At 48.1% G+C, this 25,562-nt stretch overlaps 1 protein-coding gene across 2 annotated transcripts in view; it reads right to left on the reverse strand.

The window, feature by feature from the left end:
* Positions 1 to 25,562, reverse strand: part of LIG1 (DNA ligase 1) — a 359,710-nt gene that overhangs the window by 166,056 nt on the left and 168,092 nt on the right. For both annotated transcript variants that reach the window (XM_063942666.1, XM_063942665.1), the window contains 2 exons: positions 19,508 to 19,594; positions 4,206 to 4,292 (listed from right to left, as the gene is read on the reverse strand). In XM_063942666.1, coding sequence (XP_063798736.1) covers positions 4,206 to 4,292; positions 19,508 to 19,594 — 174 coding nt within the window. The remainder of the gene's footprint in view (positions 1 to 4,205; positions 4,293 to 19,507; positions 19,595 to 25,562) is intronic.

The following is a 25,562-nucleotide window of genomic DNA, read 5'->3' on the forward strand; positions in this document are numbered from 1 at the left end:
GTTCGCAATCACTGCTCTGAGTGACTCAATCTTGAATTTGAACCTCTGTATGTAAGTGTTCAAAGATTTTAGATTTAGAATCGGTCTCACCGAGCCGTCCGGCTTCGGTACCACAACAGTGTGGAATAATACCCCGTTCCCTGTTGCAGGAGGGGTATCTTGATTATCACCTGCTGGGAATACAGCTTGTGAATGGCTTCCAAAACTGTCTCCCTGTCAGAAGGAGACATCGGTAAAGCCGACTTTAGGAAACGGCGAGGGGGAGACGTCTCGAATTCTAATTTGTACCCCTGAGATATCACCTGAAGGATCCAGGGGTCTACTTGCGAGTGAGCCCACTGCGCGCTGAAATTCATTGAGACGGGCCCACCACCGTGCCTGATTCTGCTTGTAAAGCCCCAGCGTATACTGAGGGCTTGGCAGAGGCGGGAGAGGGTTTCTGTTCCTGGGAACTGGCTGATTTCTGCAGCCTTTTTCCTCTCCCTCTGTCACGGGGCAGAAATGAGAAACCTTTTGCCCGCTTATCCACGAAAAGACTGCGCCTGATAATACGGCGTCTTCTCATGTTGAGAGGCGACCTGGAGTACAAACGTGGATTTCCCAGCTGTTGCCGTGGCCACCAGGTCTGAAAGACCGACCCCAAATAACTCCTCCCCTTAATAAGGCAATACTTCCAAATGCCGTTTGGAATACGCATCACCTGACCACTGACGTGTCCATAACCCTCTACTGGTAGAAATGGACAACGCACTTAGACTTGATGCCAGTCGGCAAATATTCCGCTGTGCATCACGCATATATAGAAATGCATCTTTCAAATGCTCTATAGGCAAAAATATACTGTCCCTATCTAGGGTATCAATATTTTCAGTCAGGGAATCCGACCACGCCAACCCAGCACTGCACATCCAGGCTGAGGCGATTGCTGGTCGCAGTATAACACCAGTATGTGTGTAAATACATTTTAGGATACCCTCCTGCTTTCTATCAGCAGGATCCTTAAGGGCGGCCATCTCAGGAGAGGATAGAGCCCTTACCAGCGTGTGAGCGCTTTATCCACCCTAGGGGGTGTTTCCCAACGCACCCTAACCTCTGGCGGGAAAGGATATAATGCCAATAACATTTTAGAAATTATCAGTTGTTATCGGGGGAAACCCACGCATCATCACACACCTCATTTAATTTCTCAGATTCAGGAAAACTACAGGTAGTTTTTCCTCACCGAACATAATACCCCTTTTTGGTGGTACTCGTATTATCAGAAATGTGTAAAACATTTTTCATTGCCTCAATCATGTAACGTGTGGCCCTACTGGAAGTCACATTTGTCTCTTCACCGTCGACACTGGAGTCAGTATCCGTGTCGGCGTCTATATCTGCCATCTGAGGTAACGGGCGCTTTAGAGCCCCTGACGGCCTATGAGACGTCTGGACAGGCACAAGCTGAGTAGCCGGCTGTCTCATGTCAACCACTGTCTTTTACACAGAGCTGACACTGTCACGTAATTCCTTCCAACAGTTCATCCACTCAGGTGTCGACCCCCTAGGGGGTGACATCACTATTACAGGCAATCTGCTCCGTCTCCACATCATTTTTCTCCTCATACATGCCGACACAAAAGTACCGACATACAGCACACACACAGGGAATGCTCTGATAGAGGACAGGACCCCACTAGCCCTTTGGGGAGACAGAGGGAGAGTTTGCCAGCACACACCAGAGCGCTATATATATATACAGGGATAACCTTATATAAAAGTGTTTTTCCCCTTATAGCTGCTGTATAGTTAATACTGCGCCTAATTTGTGCCCCCCTCTCTTTTTTAACCCTTTCTGTAGTGTAGTGACTGCAGGGGAGAGCCAGGGAGCTTCCCTCCAACAAAGCTGTGAGGGAAAATGGCACCAGTGTGCAGAGAAGATAGGCTCCGCCCCCTTATCGGCGGCCTTATCTCCCGTTTTTTTATGTATTTTGGCAGGGGTTAAATGCATCCATATAGCCCAGGAGCTATATGTGATGCATTTTTTGCCATCCAAGGTGTTTATTATTGCGTCTCAGGGCGCCCCCCCCAGCGCCCTGCACCCTCAGTGACCGGAGTGTGAAGTGTGCTGAGAGCAATGGCGCACAGCTGCAGTGCTGTGCGCTACCTTGTTGAAGACAGGACGTCTTCTGCCGCCGATTTTCCGGACCTCTTCTGCCTTCTGGCTCTGTAAGGGGGCCGGCGGCGCGGCTCTGGGACCCATCCAAGCTGGGCCTGTGATCGTCCCTCTGGAGCTAATGTCCAGTAGCCTAAGAAGCCCAATCCACTCTGCACGCAGGTGAGTTCGCTTCTTCTCCCCTTAGTCCCTCGATGCAGTGAGCCTGTTGCCAGCAGGTCTCACTGAAAATAAAAAACCTAAACTAAAACTTTCACTAAGAAGCTCAGGAGAGCCCCTAGTGTGCACCCTTCTCGTTCGGGCACAGAGATCTAACTGAGGCTTGGAGGGGGGTCATAGGGGGAGGAGCCAGTGCACACCAGATAGTCCTAAAGCTTTCTTTAGATGTGCCCAGTCTCCTGCGGAGCCGCTATTCCCCATGGTCCTTACGGAGTCCCCAGCATCCACTTAGGACGTTAGAGAAAAAAACAATTCTTCAGAGAAGACCCAAGTGAACCAGCTCCCTTGGGCACAAATTAAAGACTGGCTTGGAGGGGGGACATAGTAGGGGAGGAGCTGGTCACATGGTTATAAATTTAAAGTGCCAGCTCCCAGTTACTGCCTACTATTTCCCCATTGTATCTGCACTCCAGTGGCCCCTAGTGGATGAAGGAGAAACATTACTAAATAATTGGTTGCTAAGAGCAACAGCTCCACTTCTAAAAACCTGCACTTTAGTAAATATATCCCCAGGTACCTGATTTACGCACGTTGCAGATGTGTCCTCTCCATTTGCTGCTGTGTATCCTGGCACAGTGGGAGCCATGCATAAACACACTCCTGCTGCCATTGGAATCAACATTGAAGACCCGCAGGAGCGACTGAGCCCTGGCTCCCACAGTATAGCACTGCCACGATGCGTACGCATATATAAGGACACATCTGTACCTCCAAAATGGTAGGCAGAGGAAAGCTTACTTTGACGCCAAAACTCCTGCAAAGTGCTCTCCAACATGTAGAAGTAAACCGCATTCCACAGTCAGAGACAATGGTCTTGGGTAATCCATGTAATCTAAAGACTTTCCTCACAAAATGATTTGCTAGTTTAGGAGCTGAGGGTAATGCTGGGTACACACTAAGCGATATTCTGAACAATAAGTCAGTTTCAGACATTTTGGAACAACATATTGTCCAATGTGTATGCACTAGATTGTCGATGATGCGCGCTCCCACAGATCATCGACATCCCCTGTCGTCCGTAGATGCAGACCAATAGGGGGATGTCATTGACGAGACAATGCTGCCAAATACAGCATGGCCCCTTGCCGATGCCGCTAGCACGCCACATGAGATATCGCTGTGTACACACTATCATCTAGTGCAGGCATTTCAAACCACGGTCCTCAAGGCACACCAACAGTGCAGGTTTTAGTGATATCCAGGCTTCAGCACAGATGTTAAATCAAAATAACTGAGGTACTAATTAAGTCACCTGTGTTCAAGCCTGGATATCACTAAAACCAGGACTGTTAGTGTGCCTTGAGAACCGCGGTTGGGAAACACTGATCTAGTGTGTACCCAGCTTAAGTCTTTTAAGGGAACATCTTAGACAACTACTATTACCCAGATTGTATTGAATCCTTGACAGGACGGTAGATCAGTAGTGAGTCCATGGATGTGTGTGTCCATAATGGTCAGGAACTGGGAGAACATACTGTATAATGGTCCCAAAAAGTCACAATAATCTAGTGTTGTGCACAAGTGGAACAGTTATTTGTGAATTCCTTTACATCGGATTGTACTGAAGGCAACAAATATCTTCTAAGGATCACGAGCAAGAGTTTTCTCAACTCAGACATGACCAGGAAAATAGGAAGCATGAGCCCACACTTAAAGTAGCTATCATCATAGAAAATCACTGCTCGACCACCAGGATAAGTATTATCCAACATGCTAAACAGGAGCAAGCATAGACGCAATAAGTGCATTAATTCAAGCCGCGGCAAAGATTTTACAGCGACTAATTGAATCTGACCCTATTTTATGCTATGCGGATACATTTTTATCTTACTTTTCTCTTGTTTAGTTTTGGATGTCGTGTCGGGGCTTTTTTTAGTCTCTTCTTTTTCTTCCAACTTCACAGGAGATGTACTTGAAGCTGTTAAAAACAAAAAATACACTATAAATAAAGATACAAACAAGTGTCTTTGTATCTTCAGTAGAGTAAAGTGCAAAAATGGAATTACTTTGTTTCATTCAACTATGCTACATTAAAATCAACCCAAGTTACAGGATTACATTTAAATCATTCTGAACTTCCTACACAAAGGTACAATGGTATAAAATCTAAGGCGTCAGAAAGCACAATAAATTGTTTTCCAAGGCTTACAAGTTGTAATGTCCTCAGCAGAAGGGCTATAAGGCAGATGTGATTCTTGCTCTCTCTCCAGCCCATAAAGGATTTTATCTATGCTACTAAAGAACAGTAGATGCCTGCAGTGGTGATAGCTTTAAGCTGGGTTCACACTTGTCCAATGTCTCTGATCTCCTGAGGATTGGACAAGTGTGTACCCTCCACCGATCCACCTGTTGGGTCTCTTGGTTTTCAAACCTGCTTAAAAACAAGGAGCCCCGACAGCTGACAAGGCGACCGATACTATATAGTGTGTAGGCTGCGGAGACTGGAGCAGGCGACCGATCACCGAGACAGACAGCCCAGCACACTATCAGCGTGGCGGCAGTGTGGAATCCGGAGGGATCCTAGCACCGCCGCGGGACACTGTTCTGGCAGTAGAAATTGTGTAGGGTGAGGCATTGGAGGGCATAGCAGCGATGGTGGGAGGCAGTGTTGGCATGGCAGTGAAGCCCACGCTCTTTTCCTTAAAGTAAAGTTCAGCAATGGTAGTAGCTTGCCATTTCAAAAATGTTGCAGTAGCACCATTTTTGAAATTCAAGCCGTGGCTAGCCAATTGCGTTTCACGGCAGCATCGCCCTGCCCCCTTGTGCCGTGTAACATTAGCCAGTACAAGGCAGCAGGTGTCAGTCTGACATCAGAGGAGAGAGGAAGAGTTCCTGAAAATGGAAGATGCAGTGGAAGTCCTTGATCAGCGGCAGCCATGAAAAAGTGTTTAAAGCCGGCTATTGCCCCCCCCCCCCCCCAATCCCCCCAGGTGAAGGACAATAAAATAATAAAACATTCGGTGTCATATTTTCATTTTAATATTTTTTTTACAGGGGGCCTTTAATAATTCTCCAAGTACCAGCATGCAGTGGAGGCATGCTGGGACCTGCAGTGCTCCTGTAAAAGACAAAGTAGCCCCTGCTTCAGGTGCCCTGAAGAGGGGGGAACTTCTTTATTTGGGGGGGAGGGGGGTCCCACTTCCATGGCCTGGGCTGAGCTAACTAGTTAGGGTGGAAGAATGCTTCGGCCACGAGATCCCGTCAAATGTGTTCCCTGGCTGTAGCATTACCCCCCTGCTATTAGAGCCTGGTGGTGGTTCTGAAGATATGGGGGACCCCTACTCATTTGTTCCCCATATTTTCAGAACCAGGGCCAGTTCCAAGAACCCGATGCTGGTTCTGAAAATAAGGGGGACCCCTACACATTTTGTTGCCCGTAGTTTTTGGATCACAGAGATTGGGGCTGGTTATGCTTTTTAGGGGGGAACCCACTTTTTTTTTTTTTTTTTTAAACCATAATAATTAATTACATTCCCCACTAATAAATCCCCCTACTCCCACAGACAAATTCATTTTTTCAGCAAAAAGTTCAGCAGACACAGGTTGGTCTGTTGAAAAATTGGACAAGTGTGTAGCAAGGACTGGCTATAGAATCTGCAAGCAGGTCTGCAGTAGGATTGTATAAACAGTCTGATCTGCTGAGGATTGGATAAGTGTGTACCCAGCTTTAGATGCAGAAAGTATTTGACTTGGTTTTCATACACTTCATACACCAGATTCTGACACAATGTCTAAGTGATTTATGGATTATGCTCTGCCAACAAGGATTGGCTATACAGAAGAACAGATACTTTGTTGCGAACTTCTTTCTGAAACACAGAATTTGACGGCAGATAAGAACCACTTGGCCCATCTAGTCTGCCCATGTACACTCACATACTAGGGTTCATATTTTTCTTTGGAGCCAATTAGCCTACCAGTATATTTTTGGATTGTGGGAGGAAACCCACACAAGCACGGGGTGAATATACAAACTCCACACAGTTAGGGCCAGGGTGGGAATCGAACCCATGACCTCAGTGCTGTGAGGCAGTAATACTAACCATTACACCAGTGTGACAGGCTGGTGAAACTCATGGGAGCTTAGGCTTGCAGCAGCATAAGTAAATAGTTGGACAAAAAGGCTGAGGACTTCTGAAACATCATTATGAGCAATCTTAGCCTATCACCTTGGTTAGTGGAGACATGTGGGTTTTTAGAAGTGAAAATGTTGCCCATTGCAACTACAGTCCAGTTATTTTCTACTAGGAGGTGCTAGATATCAGGATTTTGGTACTTACCGATAAATCCCTTTCTCCGATTCCACAGGGGCCACTGGAGTGCAGATACAATGGGGAAATAGTAGGCAGTAACTGGCACTTTACATTTATAACCATGTGACTAGCTCCTCCCCTACTATGTCCCCCCTCCAAGCCAGTCTAGTTAAAACTGTGCCCGAGGAGAGCTGGAAAAGACCATCATCAAAGTAGAGGAGGTTCGCTAAGTCAACTATAACAGGATAACCCTAAGGAAACCTGGAAACATAGTGAGAGGGTAACCGGAACAATACGCGCAGGCGCGCAGTGACCTGCAACCCGATAAGTGAAGTAAGAGGAACAGCGCTGGGTGGGCGTCCAGTGGCCCCTGTGGAATCGGAGAAAGGGATTTATCGGTAAGTACCAAAATCCTGATTTCTCCTTCATCCACTAGGGGCCACTGGAGTGCAGATACAATGGGGATGTCCCATAGCTCCCAAGACGGGAGGGAGAGCGCTGAGAGTCCTGCAAAACCGCTCGGCCAAACTGTGACCCAGAGGCCGCAAAAGTGTCAAGACTGTAAAAAGTGACAAACGTATGAAGGCCTGACCAAGCGGCTTCGCGATATAAAGTAGTCACGGAAACCCCGTGGCCGGCCGCCCCCGAAGGTCCCCCTGAGCGTGTGGAGTGTGCCGAAATAGAATACGGAGGCTCTCAAGCAACCGCCAAATTAGCCTGTCTGATGGTCAAGCGTATTCAACGGGCCAACCTCTGCTGGGACCCCGGTCATAAAGGACGGGAGCATCGTACAGAACAAAGAATAAACCAGACTGTCGAATAGCCGAAGTCCTCTGTACAGAGTAGGAGTGCCCTGACAACATCCAAAAGTCACGAATCCGGTGAATCCGCCGAGAGGGCCGAAAACACAACTGGCAGACTTATGTGAAAAGCGGACATCCCCCCTGGAAGAAACGACAGCTGAGTATGAAGCTCAGCCTATCCTCAGGGAATATAAGGCAAGAAGGCCGACAAGAAGGAAATAGAGAGAGAGAGAAAGAGACCCCTAGCTTCGACACCCATCTGGCCGAAGCCAGAGCCAGGTGAAGGACCACCTTCCAGGTGAGATAATACATCTCCACCAATTCCGGAAATTCAAATAACCGAGACTGCAGAAAAGTGAGAACCAGTATGAGGTCCCCTAGTGCCGCTGGAGGGCGAAAGGGAGGCTGCATTTACAGTACTCCCTGCAAGGAAGTCCGAACTTCCGGCAGCCAGGCTAATTTCCTTTTCGAAAAAACCGACACAGCAGAGAACTGAAACTCAGGTAAACTTAGTCAAAGCTCAACCGAGAAAACCACCCGGAGAAACCAAAGGCGGCGGCTAAATGAAAAAAAAAAAAAAACGAAGAGAAAAAACATTCGCCATTCATTCCAGGCCACATAAGGTCTCCAAAAGTGTTAACAGTGAGGCGAGGTAACTGACTTCCAAAATCAGAGCCTAGTAGGTATAAACGATGGAAGTCCTTCCGTCTAAGAAGGTCTCGTGAATAGCCACGCCGTTAAACGAAACCCGTGTAAGACTGAACAGAGAAAAGGAACCTGTTGAAGCAGATCGTCCCACAGAGAAAGGAGCCAAGGCTCCTCTACTGACAACAGGAGCAGGGTGGATTTCCAAGTCCTGCGCGGCCAATCTGGAGTCACCGGGAGAACTAGTGCACATTCTCCCTTTATGCGTTGCAGAAATTGAGGTAAGAACAGGAAAGTAGGAAAGAAAAACTAACCAGAAGTACCACGGAGTCGTTGAGGGCATCCACGGCTACTGTCGCCAGGGCTCTCGTTCGAGAGTAGTAAAGGGGCAGTTGAAGAGTCAGTCGGAAAGCCATGATGTCGATCCGAGGTTTCCACCAACAGCGGACCAGCTGACGAAACTCCGGGGAATGTCCACTCACCCGGGTGCCCTACCTGGCGTGGAATGAAGATTCTTGTCCTCTGCTCAGAGGATGATGTAGGTGACCTCTCTCAGCGCCACAACGGCTTGAGAGAAATACTGGTCCTGAGGAAGGGAAAAATCCTCCGACGGACCATGTTGAGAAACAAGTAGAAAACTGTACTAGGAGCATAAATGAGACCCGTGTATTCTGTACAGCGAATAGAAGAAAAGCCCGATGAGGAAACTCAATGGGAACCAGTAAGCAGGCATCCCCAATGACTAAGGACGCCTAAACCCTGTTTGCTCCAACTAGCAATCACACAATGAAGGGATTATAAATTCAGAATAGGCCTGGCTGAGCTAACTGGCTTCGGTATGAGAAAAAACAAAGGGCAGAGAAATTGCCCCGTGCAGAAACAGGGATCAGCACCATTGCAGATAGAAGCATTTGGAATGCCGCCTGCAGTACGACTCTCTTGTTGTCGGAAACCGGCAAACCCGTGGTGAGGAAACACTGAGGCGGATGGGACTCCAAAATCGAGTCTGAAACCGCAAGTGATGAGAAAACCTAACCCAAACATACCCAAGCCTCCCAGAAAAACCACAAACATGCGCCCACCCTGGGATCTCCCAGATGGCAGGGAGGCCCGACCTGCGGTGGATGTGTTGGAGGACCTACAATCAGACCAGTCCGAGGTTGGTGAACCTCTGCCTCGGCCTCTTACTCTGAAATCCCCTGGTGACGGAGGCACCACCCCTGTCATGGACTCAAAACCTGGAAGAGGCACGGACGGATCGAAAGGAATAACCGGTATAGGTCCGTCTTGGAACTGGAGCAGCGGTAGGGGAATAAAAAGTGGACTTACCACCAATGGCCTGAGAAATCCAGGCAGGAAGATCGTTCCTGACTAGGTCCGTAAAGGACAACGCCTCTGCTGCCCACTAGGATGCAATATCCGCCTGTCCCAGTCGTAGCCCTAAAGGTCGTCGGGTTAGGATAGCTCCAGCGGAAATTCAGGCTTCGAGGATACAGACTTCTTTGGAGACATTAAAAGAATATAAAGCAGATTAGTGAATATGATCTGCCAAAGGTATCAACTGATCCTGATGCAAACCGTCCCGTAACCCAGAGGACGATTGTTTCCCCACAACCTACCTGCGCCGGACAAAGCGGTACCCCTGTTGCCGTCAGACGGCTCCTGCATTGAGGTTGCACCAGGAACCGGCAGTTTCTTGGACCTGCGATATATGGAGGGGTATATAATTGGAGAGGTCTCATATCGTTTCCTGCTGTCCGCGGGGAAAGGATAGGAAAACAAACATTGTTTGATATCTGAAATCGTGCATCCGGATGTCTCCAGGCCGCAGACCGGAGCACAGCCAAGTCATCCGAAACAGGAAAAGTCGCTGTCATTCTCTTCATTGACGCCGAACCCCGGGGAACGCACTAGACGAACTGCTGTAAAAAGCGCCTCGATACTGTAACATGGTGGTTAGCAACCTCCTTATAGAAACCTGGAGAGTAGAAATGTCTGGTTAACAGTGACATTACCTGCATAAGGTGAGCTGTTCAAACAGTAGTGCGCTGCAGCTGCGTTGAGGGCTAAGCAGATGGTTCCACCGCACAAACCTCACATAACAGGGAATTATCTGACTGTCCTGGGTGTTACGTTTAAGTGTAGCCCTATGTAATCCATGCACTATAACGTGCAGTGACAGGCACGTTTCCCTTCTCTGTCTTCAGATGTCCCCCGCTATTAGCGTACTGAGCCACAGCAGCTATTTGGCTGATGCCACACATTACACAAATTACAAACAGCATTAGTACATAGTGAAACAAAGGAATAATAAAGGGAAGGCAATACCCGCCCTGTATGTAGTGTACTGCTAAATTAGGAACAGGTGCAATACATGTTTCTCGTAAGCTCCGCTGGTTGCCCAAAATGGTGGCCAGCCTGTGAGAAAAGTTGGGGAAAATAGGATTTTGGTACTTACCAGGTAAATCCTTTTCTTTGAATCCATAGGGGGCACTGGAGTACTCTTGGGAAATGGACGGCTTAGCAGAAACAAAGGCACTGAATATTTAAATTTAGAACTCTCCACCCCTCCATATCCCAGAGTACCTCAGTGTAGTATCTCAGTGTTTTTTACTGAGCCGAACAGGAACTATAGAGAGGTTGACAATGGAGAATTCCTATAACATAACGGACAACAACAAAGTTGACACATAACGTTACTGACAACGAAACAGTTGACACCATAACCGATAGAACCTTATAATTGAACCAGTCGGTGAAAATGTAGTGTATGTAGTGTATGTAGTGTACTGCAAAATTAGGAACAGGTGCAATACACGTTTCTCGTAAGCTCCGCTGGTTGCCCAAAATGGTGGCCAGCCTGTGAGAAAAGCTGGGGAAAATTTGTTGTGACGAGGTGAAGTTATGTGGGACGAGAACCAAGGTCTGTACCTGGATGTCCCTGCTATTATAATAAATCGCGGTGGAGTTGTAAGCCGCAGCCGGCTGTAACTGTCATTAGCCCCTTGGACAATGGGGCACTGGGTATAAGCCCCCCCCCCCCCCCGCTATGGCGCCTATATTTAAAATCAACGGCGCTAGCGCAGGGCAAGGGAATGGTGTGAAGTTACAGCAAAGTGCTATCACTGTAAAATTTAATAGTTTGTACTTGGGCTTAACCCAAGTTTCATTCTAGTAACTGTCTCAGCCGTTCCTACCTTATCTTGTCTGAAAAAAGCCTTCACAGCAAACAGCGGAGTCCGGGTAGAGGAAATGGCCGCCAGCGCGTGCAGAGCCGCCGGGAGCCAAGGCCCTCTGTCGGGATTAAGCTCCGCCCCCCGCATTATGTCGCCCATTTTAAATTCAACCAGCTCCAGCGCAATCATAGCGGGGAGCGGGTGATGCTGAACCCGCTGTGTAGAGCGGGCTTAAGCACCCCCTCCTCCGCTATGGTGCGCAATTTAAAACTGACAAGCTCCAGCGCCCGCATCCCCCGCCGGCAAAGTGCTGCTGAACCCGTTGTGCAGAGCGTGATTAAGCTCCCCAAACACCCCCCCCCCCCCCCGTTATGGCACCCAATTTAAAAGTTACCAACTCCAGCGCCCTGTATCCCCCGCCGGCAAAGTGAGCCGGGGAGCTGGGGGATGCCGAACCCGCTGTGCAGAGAGAGAACAAGCTCCGCCCCCTCTGTAATGGTGGCGAGTTTGAAACTGAATAGGCACATCTGCTTAAGTGCTGGGGGTTTTTAGCGGGAGGAGTGTAATGTGCAGTGGCAATTGTTGGTTCAGAGCAGGTTTTGAACCCAGGTCTGCGCATAGATGTCTATTAAGCACAGAGCCATTCTCTCAGCAGCCAGCAACCTCAAGCTGTTATTTTCTGTAATAAGAGCATTATAGGATCTTTGTGTACTCACCGCTGCTGCTTCTATGGAATGATGGAGTGGCCCTGACACACGCAGCGGTGTCTGGCCACTCATACTCACCGCTGCCGTGCTGCCAGGATATTCTGCCGACGGAGCGGCCCCAACACGCGCCACACGCAGCGGTGTCCGGCCAGTCTCCGGAGAGCTAGTGTCTCTTTCAGCCGGGCCCCATCCCGAGCCGCACACAGCTGCGATGGGACCCCGCTGGCAGCTTCGCAGTGCAGACTGGCAGTGGCAGAGCTGCCAGTCTGTGAGTGTAAGAAAGTAAAATAATAATAAAAAAAAATAAGAATTTACTCACCGGTAATTCTGTTTCTCGTAGTCCGTAGTGGATGCTGGGAACTCCGCAAGGACCATGGGGAATAGCGGGCTCCGAAGGAGGCTGGGCACTCTAGAAAGATCTTAGACTACCTGGTGTGCACTGGCTCCTCCCACTATGACCCTCCTCCAAGCCTCAGTTAGGTACTGTGCCCGGACGAGCGTACACAATAAGGAAGGATTTTGAATCCCGGGTAAGACTCATACCAGCCACACCAATCACACCGAACAACTCGTGATATGAAACACAGTTAACAGTATGAAACGATAGAGCCTCTCAACAGATGGCTCAACAATAACCCGATTTAGTTAACAATAACTATGTACAAGTATTGCAGATAGACCGCACTTGGGATGGGCGCCCAGCATCCACTACGGACTACGAGAAACAGAATTACCGGTGAGTAAATTCTTATTTTCTCTAACGTCCTAGTGGATGCTGGGAACTCCGTAAGGACCATGGGGATTATACCAAAGCTCCCAAACGGGCGGGAGAGTGCGGATGACTCTGCAGCACCGAATGAGAGAACTCCAGGTCCTCCTCAGCCAGGGTATCAAATTTATAGAATTTTGCAAACGTGTTTGCCCCTGACCAAGTAGCTGCTCGGCAAAGTTGTAAAGCCGAGACCCCTCGGGCAGCCGCCCAAGATGAGCCCACCTTCCTTGTGGAATGGGCATTGACAGATTTTGGCTGTGGCAGGCCTGCCACAGTATGTGCAAGCTGAATTGTACTACAAATCCAACGAGCAATAGTCTGCTTAGAAGCAGGAGCACCCAGCTTGTTGGGTGCATATAGGATAAACAGCGAGTCAGATTTTCTGACTCCAGCCGTCCTGGAAACATATTTTCAGGGCCCTGACAACGTCTAGCAACTTGGAGTCCTCCAAGTCCTTAGTAGCCGCAGGCACCACAATAGGCTGGTTCAGGTGAAACGCTGACACCACCTTAGGGAGAAACTGGAGACGAGTCCTCAATTCTGCCCTATCCATATGAAAAATCAGATAAGGGCTTTTACATGATAAAGCCGCCAATTCTGACACTCGCCTGGCTGATGCCAGGGCCAATAACATGACCACTTTCCACGTGAGATATTTCAGATCCACGGTTTTTAGTGGCTCAAACCAATGTGATTTCAAGAAATTCAACATCACGTTGAGATCCCAAGGTGCCACAGGAGGCACAAATGGGGGCTGAATATGCAGCACTCCTTTCACAAATGTCTGAACTTCAGGTACTGAAGCTAGTTCCTTTTGAAAGAAAATCGACAGAGCCGAGATCTGTACTTTAATGGAGCCTAGTTTTAGGCCCATATTCACTCCTGCTTGCAGGAAATGCAGAAATCGACCCAGTTGAAATTCCTCTGTTGGGGCCTTTTTGGCCTCGCACCATGCAACATATTTCCACCATATGCGGTGATAATGGTTTGCCGTAACATCTTTCCTGGCTTTAATAAGCGTAGGAATGACTTCCTCCGGAATGCCCTTTTCCTTCAGGATCCGGCGTTCAACCGCCATGCCGTCAAACGCAGCCGCGGTAAGTCTTGGAACAGACAGGGGCCCTGCTGTAGCAGGTCCTGTCTGAGCGGCAGGGACCAAGGGTCCTCTGAGATCATCTCTTGAAGTTCCGGGTACCACGCTCTTCTTGGCCAATCCGGAACCACGAGAATTGTGTTTACTCCTCGCTTTCTTATTATTCTCAGTACCTTTGGTATGAGAGGTAGAGGAGGGAACACATACACTGACCGGTACACCCACGGTGTCACTAGGGCGTCCACCGCTATCGCCTGAGGGTCTCTTGACCTGGCGCAATACTTCTCTAGTTTTTTGTTTATGCGGGACGCCATCATGTCCACCTGTGGACGACCCCATTGATTTACAATCATTTGGAAGACTTCTGGATGAAGTCCCCACTCTCCCGGGTGGAGGTCGTGCCTGCTGAGAAAGTCTGCTTCCCAGTTGTCCACTCCCGGGATGAACACTGCTGACAGTGCTAGTACATGATTCTCCGCCCATCGGAGAATTTTTGTGGCTTCTGCCATCGCCGTCCTGCTTCTTGTGCCGCCCTGTCGATTCACATGGGCGACTGCCGTGATGTTGTCTGACTGGATCAGCACCGGCTGGTGTAGGAGCAGGGATTTTGCTTGACTTAGGGCATTGTAAATGGCCCTTAGTTCCAGAATATTTATGTGAAGGGCAGTCTCCTGACTTGACCATAGTCCTTGGAAATTTCTTCCCTTTGTGACTGCCCCCCAGCCTCGTAGGCTGGCATCCGTGGTCACCAGGACCCAGTCCTGTATGCCGAATCTGCGGCCCTCCAGAAGATGAGCACTGTGCAGCCACCACAGAAGAGACACCCTGGTTCGTGGAGACAGGGTTATTAAACGATGCATCTGAAGATGCGATCCGGACCACTTGTCCAACAGGTCCCACTGAAAGATTCTGGCATGGAACCTGCCGAATGGAATTGCTTCGTAAGAAGCTACCATCTTTCCCAGGACTCGCGTGCAGTGATGCACCGATACCTGTTTTGGTTTTAGGAGGTCTCTGACTAGAGAAGACAACTCCCTGGCTTTCTCCTCCGGGAGAAACACTTTTTTCTGGGCCGTGTCCAGAATCATTCCCAGGAACATTAGACGTGTCGTGGGGACCAGCTGTGACTTTGGGATATTCAGAATCCAACCGTGCTGGCTCAGCACTTCCTGAGATAGTGCTACTCCCACTAACAACTGTTCCTTGGATCGTGCCTTTATTAGGAGATCGTCCAAGTATGGGATAATTAAAACTCCCTTTTTTCGAAGGAGTATAATTTCCGCCATAACCTTGGTAAACACCCTCGGTGCCGTGGAGAGTCCAAACGGCAGCGTCTGGAATTGGTAATGGCAATCCTGTACCACAAATCTGAGGTACTCCTGGTGAGAATTGTAAATGGGGACATGTAGGTAAGCATCCTTGATGTCCAGGGATACCATGTAATCCCCCTCGTCCAGGCTTGCAATAACCGCCCTGAGCGATTCCATCTTGAACTTGAATTTTTTTATGTATGTGTTCAAGGACTTCAAATTTAAAATGGGTCTCACCGAACCGTCCGGTTTCGGTACCACAAATAGTGTGGAATAGTAACCCCGGCCTTGTTGAAGTAGGGGTACCTTGATTATCACCTGCTGGGAATACAGCTTGTGAATTGCCGCTAGCACTGCCTCCCTGTCTGAGGGAGCAATCGGCAAGGCGGATTTTAGGAAACGGCGGGGTGGAATCGCCTCGAATTCCAGCCTGTATCCCTGAGATACTATTTGAAGGATCCAGGGATCCACCTGTGAGCGAACCCACTGATCGCTGAAATTCCTGAGGCGGGCCCCCACCGTACCTGGCTCCGCCTGTGAAGCCCCACCGTCATGCGGCGGACTTGGAAGAGGAAGCGGGGGAGGACTTTTGTTCCTGGGAACCTGCTGTTTGCTGCAGCCTTTTTCCCCTGCCTCTGCCTCTTGACAGAAAAGACCCTCCTTTCCCCGCTTGTTTTTCTGGGATCGAAAGGACTGAACCTGATAAAATGGCGCCTTCTTAGGCTGTGAGGGGACATGGGGTAAAAATGCTGACTTCCCAGACGTTGCTGTGGAAACTAGGTCGGAGAGACCATCCCCAAATAATTCCTCCCCTTTATAAGGCAAAACTTCCATGTGCCTTTTGGAATCTGCATCTCCAGTCCACTGACGAGTCCATAAGCATCTCCTAGCAGAGATAGATAGTGCACTTACTTTAGATGCCAGCCGGCAGATTTCCCTCTGTGCATCTCTCATGTATAAGACTGAGTCTTTGATATGGTCAATTGTTAACAGGATCGTGTCTCTGTCTAGTGTGTCAATATTTTCTGACAGGTTATCTGACCATGCAGCGGCAGCACTGCACATCCAAGCTGACGCAATCGCTGGTCTGAGTATAATGCCTGAGTGTGTATATACAGACTTAAGGATCGCCTCCTGCCTTCTATCAGCAGGTTCCTTAAGGGCGGCCGTATCCTGGGACGGTAGTGCCACCTTTTTTGACAAACGTGTGAGCGCTTTATCCACCCTCGGGGGTGTTTCCCAACGTAACCTATCCTCTGGCGGGAAAGGGAACGCCATTAGTAATTTCTTAGGAATCACCAATTTCTTATCAGGGGAAGCCCACGCTTCTTCACACACTTCATTTAATTCATCTGACGGGGGAAAAACTACAGGTAGTTTTTTCTCCCCAAACATAATACCCTTTTTTGTGGTACCTGGATGTAAATCAGAAATATTTAACACCTCTTTCATTGCCTCAATCATGCAGCGAATGGCCTTAACGGGCATTAAATTTGACTCATCGTCGTCGACACTGGCGTCAGTATCCGTGTCGACATCTACTTGTGCCACCTGAGATAACGGGCGTTTTAGAGCCCCTGATGACTTTTGAGACCCTTGGACAGGCACGAGCTGAAGACTCGGCTGTCCCACAGTCGGCATGTCGTCAAATTTTTTATGTAAGGAGTCTATACGTGCACTCATTTCTTGCCATAATACCATCCACTCAGGTGTCTGCCCCGCAGGGGGTGACATCTCTGCTAAAGGCATCTGCTCCCCCTCCACATCATTATCCTCCTCAAACATGTCGACACAGCCGTACCGACACACTCCACACACACAGGGAATGCTCAAATAGAGGACAGGACCCACAAAAGCCCTTTGGGGGGACAGAGTAAGAGTATGCCAGCACACACCAGAGCGCTATATATATACAGGGACTAACTGAGTTATGTCCCTAATAGCTGCTTATACTGTATACAGTGCCAATTTAGTGCCCCCCCTCTCTTTTCCCTCTTACTGTACTGTAGAAATGCAGGGAAGAGCCAGGGAGCTTCCTTCCAGCCGAGCTGTGAGGGAAAAATGGCGCCAGTGTGCTGAGGAGATAGGCTCCGCCCCTTTTTCGCGGCCTATTCTCCCGCTTTTTTGGGGATTCTGGCAGGGGTATTTACCTCATATATAGCCCCAGGGGCTATATATTGAGGTATTTTAGCCAGCCAAGGTGTTTTTATTGCTGCCTCAGGGCGCCCCCCCCCAGCGCCCTGCACCCTCAGTGACCGGAGTGTGAAGTGTGTATGAGGAGCAATGGCGCACAGCTGCAGTGCTGTGCGCTACCTTGGTGAAGACAGGATGTCTTCATGCCGCCGATTTTCCGGACCATCTTCCTGCTTCTGGCTCTGTAAGGGGGACGGCGGCGCGGCTCCGGGACCGAACATCAAGGCTGGGCCTGCGGTCGATCCCTCTGGAGCTAATGGTGTCCAGTAGCCTAAGAAGCCCAATCCGGCTGCAAGCAGGCGAGTTCGCTTCTTCTCCCCTTAGTCCCTCGCTGCAGTGAGCCTGTTGCCAGCAGGTCTCACTGAAAAAAACAAATTCTAAGACTATAACTTTCTAAGAGCTCAGGAGAGCCCCTAGTGTGCATCCAACCTCGGCCGGGCACGAAATCTAACTGAGGCTTGGAGGAGGGTCATAGTGGGAGGAGCCAGTGCACACCAGGTAGTCTAAGATCTTTCTAGAGTGCCCAGCCTCCTTCGGAGCCCGCTATTCCCCATGGTCCTTACGGAGTTCCCAGCATCCACTAGGACGTTAGAGAAAATAAAAAAAAACAATTCTTCAGAGAAGACCCAAGTGAACCAGCTCCCTTGGGCACAAATTAAAGACTGGCTTGGAGGGGGGACATAGTAGGGGAGGAGCTGGTCACATGGTTATAAATTTAAAGTAACAGCTCCCGGTTATTTCCCCATTGTATCTGCACTCCAGTGGCCCCTAGTGGATGAAGGAGAAACATTACTAAATAATTGGTTGCTAAGAGCAACAGCTCCACTTCTAAAAACCTGCACTTTAGTAAATATATCCCCAGGTACCTGATTTACGCACGTTGCAGATGTGTCCTCTCCATTTGCTGCTGTGTTTCCTGGCACAGTGGGAGCCATGCATAAACACACTCCTGCTGCCATTGGAATCAACATTGAAGACCCGCAGGAGCGACTGAACCCTGGCTCCCACAGTATAGCACTGCCACGATGCGTACGCATATATAAGGACACATCTGTACCTCCAAAATGGTAGGCAGAGGAAAGCTTACTTTGACGCCAAAACTCCTGCAAAGTGCTCTCCAACATGTAGAAGTAAACTGCACTCCACAGTCAGAGACAATGGTCTTGGGTAATCCATGTAATCTAAAGACTTCCCTCACAAAATGATTTGCTAGTTTAGGAGCCGAGGGTAATGCTGGGTACACACTAAGCGATATTCTGAGCAATATGTCAGTTTCAGACATTTTGGAACAACATATTGTCCAATGTGTATGCACTAGATTGTCGATGATGCGCGCTCCCACAGATCATCGACATCCCCTGTCGTCCGTAGATGCAGACCAATAGGGGGATGTCATTGACGAGACAATGCTGCCAAATACAGCATGGCCCCTTGCCGATGCCGCTAGCACGCCGCATGAGATATCGCTGTGTACACACTATCATCTAGTGCAGGCATTTCAAACCACGGTCCTCAAGGCACACCAACAGTGCAGATTTTAGTGATATCCAGGCTTCAGCACAGATGTTAAATCAAAATAACTGAGGTACTAATTAAGTCACCTGTGTTCAAGCCTGGATATCACTAAAACCAGGACTGTTAGTGTGCCTTGAGGACCGCGGTTGGGAAACACTGATCTAGTGTGTACCCAGCTTAAGTCTTTTAAGGGAACATCTCAGACAACTACTATTACCCAGATTGTATTGAATCCTTGGCAGGACGGTAGATCAGTAGTGAGTCCATGGATGTGTGTGTCCATAAATGGTCAGGAACTGGGAGAACATACTGTATAATGGTCCCAAAAAGTCACGATAATCTAGTGTTGGGCACAAGTGGAACAGTTATTTGTGAATTCCTTTACATCGGATTGTACTGAAGGCCACAAATATCTTCTAAGGATCACGAGCAAGGGTTTTCTCGACTCAGACATGACCAGGAAAATAGGAAGCATGAGCCCACACTTAAAGTAGCTATCATCATAGAAAATCACTGCTCGACCACCAGGATAAGTATTATCCAACATGCTAAACGGGAGCAAGCATAGACGCAATAAGTGCATTAATTCAAGCCGCGGCAAAGATTTTACAGCGACTAATTGAATCTGACCCTATTTTATGCTATGAGGATACATTTGTATCTTACTTTTCTCTTGTTTAGTTTTGGATGTCGTGTCGGGGCTTTTTTCAGTCTCTTCTTTTTCTTCCAACTTCACAGGAGATGTACTTGAAGCTGTTAAAAACAAAAAAATACACTATAAATAAAGATACAAACAAAAGTGTTTTTATCTTCAGTAAAGTGCAAAAATGGAATTACTTTGTTTCATTCAACTATGCTACATTAAAATCAACCCAAGTTACAGGATTACATTTAAATCATTCTGAACTCCCCACAGAAAGGAACAATGGTATAAAATCTAAGGCGTCAGAAAGCACAATAAATTGTTATCCATTGCTTACAAGTTGTAATGGCCTCAGCAGAAGGGCTATAAGGCAGATGTGATTCTTGCTTTCCCTCTAGCCTATAAAGGATTTTATCTATGCTACTAAAGAACAGTAGATGCCTGCAGTGGTGACAGCTTTAAGCTGGGTTCACAGTTGTCCAATCCTCAGGAGATCAGAGACATTGGACAGGTGTGTATCCTCCACCGATCACCTGTTGCGTCTCTTGGTTTTTAAACCTGCTTAAAAACGAGGAGCCCCGGCAGCTGACAAGGCGACCGATATTATAGTGTGTAGGCTGCGGAGACTGGAGCAGGCGACCGATCACCGAGACCGACAGCCCAGCATACTATCAGCGTGGCGGCAGTGCAGAATTTCTCGACTCAGACATGACCAGGGAAATAGGAAGCATCAGCCCACTTCACCAATTTTGGATGTAGCTGCAGGAACACAAAAGGACTGTGCTAGCTGAAGTTCCCTACAAATTGTAAATTTATTCACGAAATTTTTGAATATGGCTGGGGCATCACTGAGGTCAAATGGCATGACTAGGTGCCCATAATGCCCATTCCGGTTGTTGAATGCTATTTCCCACTCGCCTGCTTGTCCAAGTCAAATATAACTAGATGTAGTTCATAGGTCCATTTTCATAATGTAGTTCGCAGGTCCATCTTCATAAATAGAACGGTCCCATCAATATGATCAAAAAGTTCTGAAATTAATGGCACTGGGTATCGATCCTTAATTGTGATCACGCACACTCCACAGTAATAAATATAAGATATTAACCCCCTATGCTTCTTGAAGAAAGCAGCGCTAAGAACTGAATGAAACTTGCATATAAACCCCTGTTCCAGGAGATATATTTGCTCGTAATTTGGATTTCATGCTTGGACAGAGAAAATTCTGCATCAAGGCCAATAAAATCAATGAAACACTTACACTCCTGATGGGCACAAAGCTTCTCCACTTTCTGCTTACTGAAGATATCCAAACATCACCGAAATTGTGGAAGCAGAGAAGCATTTTGAATAGATGTCTCAACCTGGCAGATCTGGTCCAGGAGTGCAACAGGTTGTAAGTAGTTTTTAGAGCACTGGGATCCCTCCAATAAAAAAATTAGGCTCTGTGCCAGACCAAAATAGGAAAACGTAGCAGCAGCCAGGCCAGTCCAAGAATTATTGGGTTGATGGAAGCAGGTATGACCAGAAACAAAACTCTTTATGACATACTCCTACTTGAAGAGGTAAAGAGATGATACCGTATAGCAGTGGTTCTCAAATGTCAAATTAATGGTGCCAAGGGAACAGATGGAGACAGTTGTCCGGAAACCAGCCATGCTAATACTCAGACACTAGTAATACATGAGACATGTATGAGGAGCTGGAGATCAGGATGTGAGCCTAATACTATGGCTGCGATACGGACTGCTACAGTGGTTTAAATAGGATGGGTCATTTAAATTGGGTGGTACCCTGACATCAGAGATCACATGATTGTAACTAGAAATGTTAAGTGAAGCAGCACACCTGCTCTATGGAGGAAAGTGGGATGCCATCAGGGGAGAAGATGCTCAAAGCTGGGAAATTGCTTTAAGATGCAAAGCGAAACGCTGTTTATCACTATGGGTCAGTGACAACTTGGTAAGGGAACCCAGGGCTCCGGAGACTTCTGACACATGCTACATGAGATGAGTTTTGGTACTCCTCCAAGTGGGCAGTGTCAACTTATATTATAACCAGACAGTGAAAATATTAGCAAATGAATGCGTTTTATTGATTATGGATGGAACAGGCATGGATGCCTCGTCGCCTGCGCTTTGCGCTGATCAAGGATACACGGTAGCCCAAAATATCTTAGGTATACAAAATAGCCATAGAAAGTATATACACAACCAATACGCTTCTCTCAGTCACAAAGCACCACAGCCCTCCCGTCTCTTTGGAAAGCACAGTTATAATATGGGGAGATTTCAAACTTCTAGATTAACAATGACACACCTCTAAATGTACCACATGGGGAGCTACAACGCCTGTAACTCAATTATAAAATTTCTGCACACAAATTGATAATCTAAAGTATCTAGCATTTACCCAAGCAGAATTTACAACGCACTCTACACAGACAACTGCAGCATACTCTTGGACTGCATAAAGGAATAACATCATAGATTGGGATAAATAATATAACATACAGATAACTGGAATAAAAAATAAGCGTTTCACCAAGGAAATTATAGGTTTTTCAGACTCTCCCAATAGCACCTTGAATTCTTTACATTGTTGGACATATTACATATAGCTTAGTTGCTCATACCTGCTGAACAGACATGATACCAGCGCATTACGTGGCCTTAGGATGATTACCAATTATCACATCATTCTATATTGCTATTAGAACCAACCAGGGCCGGCTCCAGGCCTACTAGTACCCTGAGCGAGAACATGTAAACGCGCCCCCCCCCCCCCATGCGCGCGCGTTCCAGGAAAAGTGGGTGTGTCCTCTGGAAAAGTGGGCGTGGCCTCATAACTTCATAATAGACTTTAAATAAGAATTTACTTACCGATAATTCTATTTCTCATAGTCCGTAGTGGATGCTAGGGACTCCGTAAGGACCATGGGGAATAGCGGCTCCGCAGGAGACTGGGCACATCTAAAGAAAGCTTTAGGACTATCTGGTGTGCACTGGCTCCTCCCACTATGACCCTCCTCCAAGCCTCAGTTAGGATACTGTGCCCGGACGAGCGTACGCAATAAGGAAGGATTTTGAATCCCGGGTAAGACTCATACCAGCCACACCAATCACACCGTATAACCTGTGATCTGAACCCAGTTAACAGCATGATAACAGAGGAGCCTCTGAAAGATGGCTCACAACAATAATAACCCGATTTTTGTAACAATAACTATGTACAAGTATTGCAGACAATCCGCACTTGGGATGGGCGCCCAGCATCCACTACGGACTATGAGAAATAGAATTATCGGTAAGTAAATTCTTATTTTTTCTAACGTCCTAAGTGGATGCTGGGGACTCCGTAAGGACCATGGGGATTATACCAAAGCTCCCAAACGGGCGGGAGAGTGCGGATGACTCTGCAGCACCAAATGAGAGAACTCCAGGTCCTCCTCAGCCAGGATATCAATTTTGTAGAATTTTACAAACGTATTTGCTCCTGACCAAGTAGCTGCTCGGCAAAGTTGTAAAGCCGAGACCCCTCGGGCAGCCGCCCAAGATGAGCCCACCTTCCTTGTGGAGTGGGCATTTACAGATTTTTGGCTGTGGCAGGCCTGCCACAGAATGTGCAAGCTGAATTGTACTACAAATCCAACGAGCAATAGTCTGCTTAGAAGCAGGAGCACCCAGCTTGTTGGGTGCATACAGGATAAACAGCGAGTCAGATTTCCTGACTCCAGCCCTCCTGGAAACATATATTTTCAGGGCCCTGACAACGTCTAGCAACTTGGAGTCCTCCAAGTCCCTAGTAGCCGCAGGCACCACAAATAGGTTGGTTCAGGTGAAACGCTGAAACCACCTTAGGGAGAAACTGAGGACGAGTCCTCAATTCCACCCTGTCCGAATGGAACATCAGATAAGGGCTTTTTCAGGATAAAGCCGCCAATTCTGACACGCGCCTGGCCCAGGCCAGGGCCAACAGCATGACCACTTTCCATGTGAGATATTTTAAGTCCACAGATTTAAGTGGTTCAAACCAATGTGACTTTTGGAACCCAAAACTACATTGAGATCCCAAAGTGCCACTGGAGGCACAAAAGGAGGCTGTATATGCAGTATCCCTTTTACAAACGTCTGAACTTCAGGGACTGAAGCTAGTTCTTTTTGGAAGAAAATTGACAGGGCCGAAATTTGAACCTTAATGGACCCCAATTTCAGGCCCATAGACACTCCTGTTTGCAGGAAATGTAGGAATCGACCAAGTTGAATTTCCACCGTCGAGCCTTACTGGCCTCGCACCACGCAACATATTTTCGCCAATTGCGGTGATCATGTTTTTGCGGTTACATCCTTCCTGGCTTTGATCAGGATAGGGATGACTTCATCCGGAATGCCTTTTTTCCTTCAGGATCCGGCGTTCAACCGCCATGCCGTCAAACGCAGCCGCGGTAAGTCTTGGAACAGACAGGGTCCTTGCTGCAGCAGGTCCCTTCTTAGAGGTAGAGGCCACGGATCCTCCGTGAGCATCTCTTGAAGTTCCGGTTACCAAGTCCTTCTTGGCCAATCCGGAGCCACGAATATAGTGCTTACTCCTCTCCATCTTATCAATCTCAGTACCTTGGGTATGAGAGGCAGAGGAGGGAACACATACCCTGACTGGTACACCCACGGTGTTACCAGAGCGTCTACAGTTATTGCCTGAGGGTCCCTGGACCTGGCGCAATACCTGTCGAGTTTTTCCCAACGGTTTATAATCATGTGGAAGACTTCTGGGTGAAGTCCCCACTCTCCCGGGTGGAGGTCGTGCTGAGGAAGTCTGCTTCCCAGTTGTCCACTCCCGGAATGAATACTGCTGACAGTGCTATCACATGATTTTCCGCCCAGCGAAGAATCCTTGCAGCTTCTGCCATTGCCCTCCTGCTTCTTGTGCCACCCTGTCTGTTTACGTGGGTGACTGCCGTGATGTTGTCCGACTGGATCAACACCGGCTGACCTTGAAGCAGAGGTCTTGCTAAGCTTAGAGCATTGTAAATGTCCCTTAGCTTCAGGATATTTATGTGAAGTGATGTCTCCAGGCTTGACCATAAGTCCTGGATATTCCTTCCCTGTGTGACTGCTCCCCAGCCTCGCAGGCTGGCATCCGTGGTTACCAGGACCCAGTCCTGAATGCCGAATCTGCGGCCCTCTAGAAGATGAGCACTCTGCAACCACCACAGGAGGGACCCCTTGTCCTTGGTGACAGGGTTATCCGCTGATGCATCTGAAGATGCGACCCGGACCATTTGTCCAGCAGGTCCCACTGGAAAGTTCTTGCGTGGAATCTGCCGAATGGGATTGCTTCGTAGGAAGCCACCATTTTACCCAGAACCCTTGTGCATTGATGCACTGAGACTTGGCTCGGTTTTAGGAGGTTCCTGACTAGCTCGGATAACTCCCTGGCTTTCTCCTCTGGGAGAAACACCTTTTTCTGGACTGTGTCCAGGATCATATCTAGGAACAGAAGACAAGTCGTCGGAACCAGCTGCGATTTTGGAATATTGAGAATCCAACCGTGCTGCAGCAACACTACCTGAGATAGTGCTACACCGACCTCCAACTGTTCCCTGGATCTTACCCTTATCAGGGAATTGTCCAAGTAAGGGATAACTAAAATTCCCTTCCTTTGAAGGAATATCATCATTTCGGCCATTACCTTGGTAAAGACCCGGGGTGCCGTGGACCATCCATACGGCAGCGTCTGAACTGATAGTGACAGTTCTGTACCATAAACCTGAGGTACCCTTGGTGAGAAGGGTAAATTTTGACATGAAGGTAAGCATCCTTGATGTCCCGAGACATCATGTAGTCCCCTTCTTCCAGGTTCGCAATCACTGCTCTGAGTGACTCAATCTTGAATTTGAACCTCTGTATGTAAGTGTTCAAAGATTTTAGATTTAGAATCGGTCTCACCGAGCCGTCCGGCTTCGGTACCACAACAGTGTGGAATAATACCCCGTTCCCTGTTGCAGGAGGGGTATCTTGATTATCACCTGCTGGGAATACAGCTTGTGAATGGCTTCCAAAACTGTCTCCCTGTCAGAAG

This window comes from Pseudophryne corroboree, chromosome 10 (assembly GCF_028390025.1).
Source record: "Pseudophryne corroboree isolate aPseCor3 chromosome 10, aPseCor3.hap2, whole genome shotgun sequence".
Classification (NCBI taxonomy): domain Eukaryota; kingdom Metazoa; phylum Chordata; class Amphibia; order Anura; family Myobatrachidae; genus Pseudophryne; species Pseudophryne corroboree.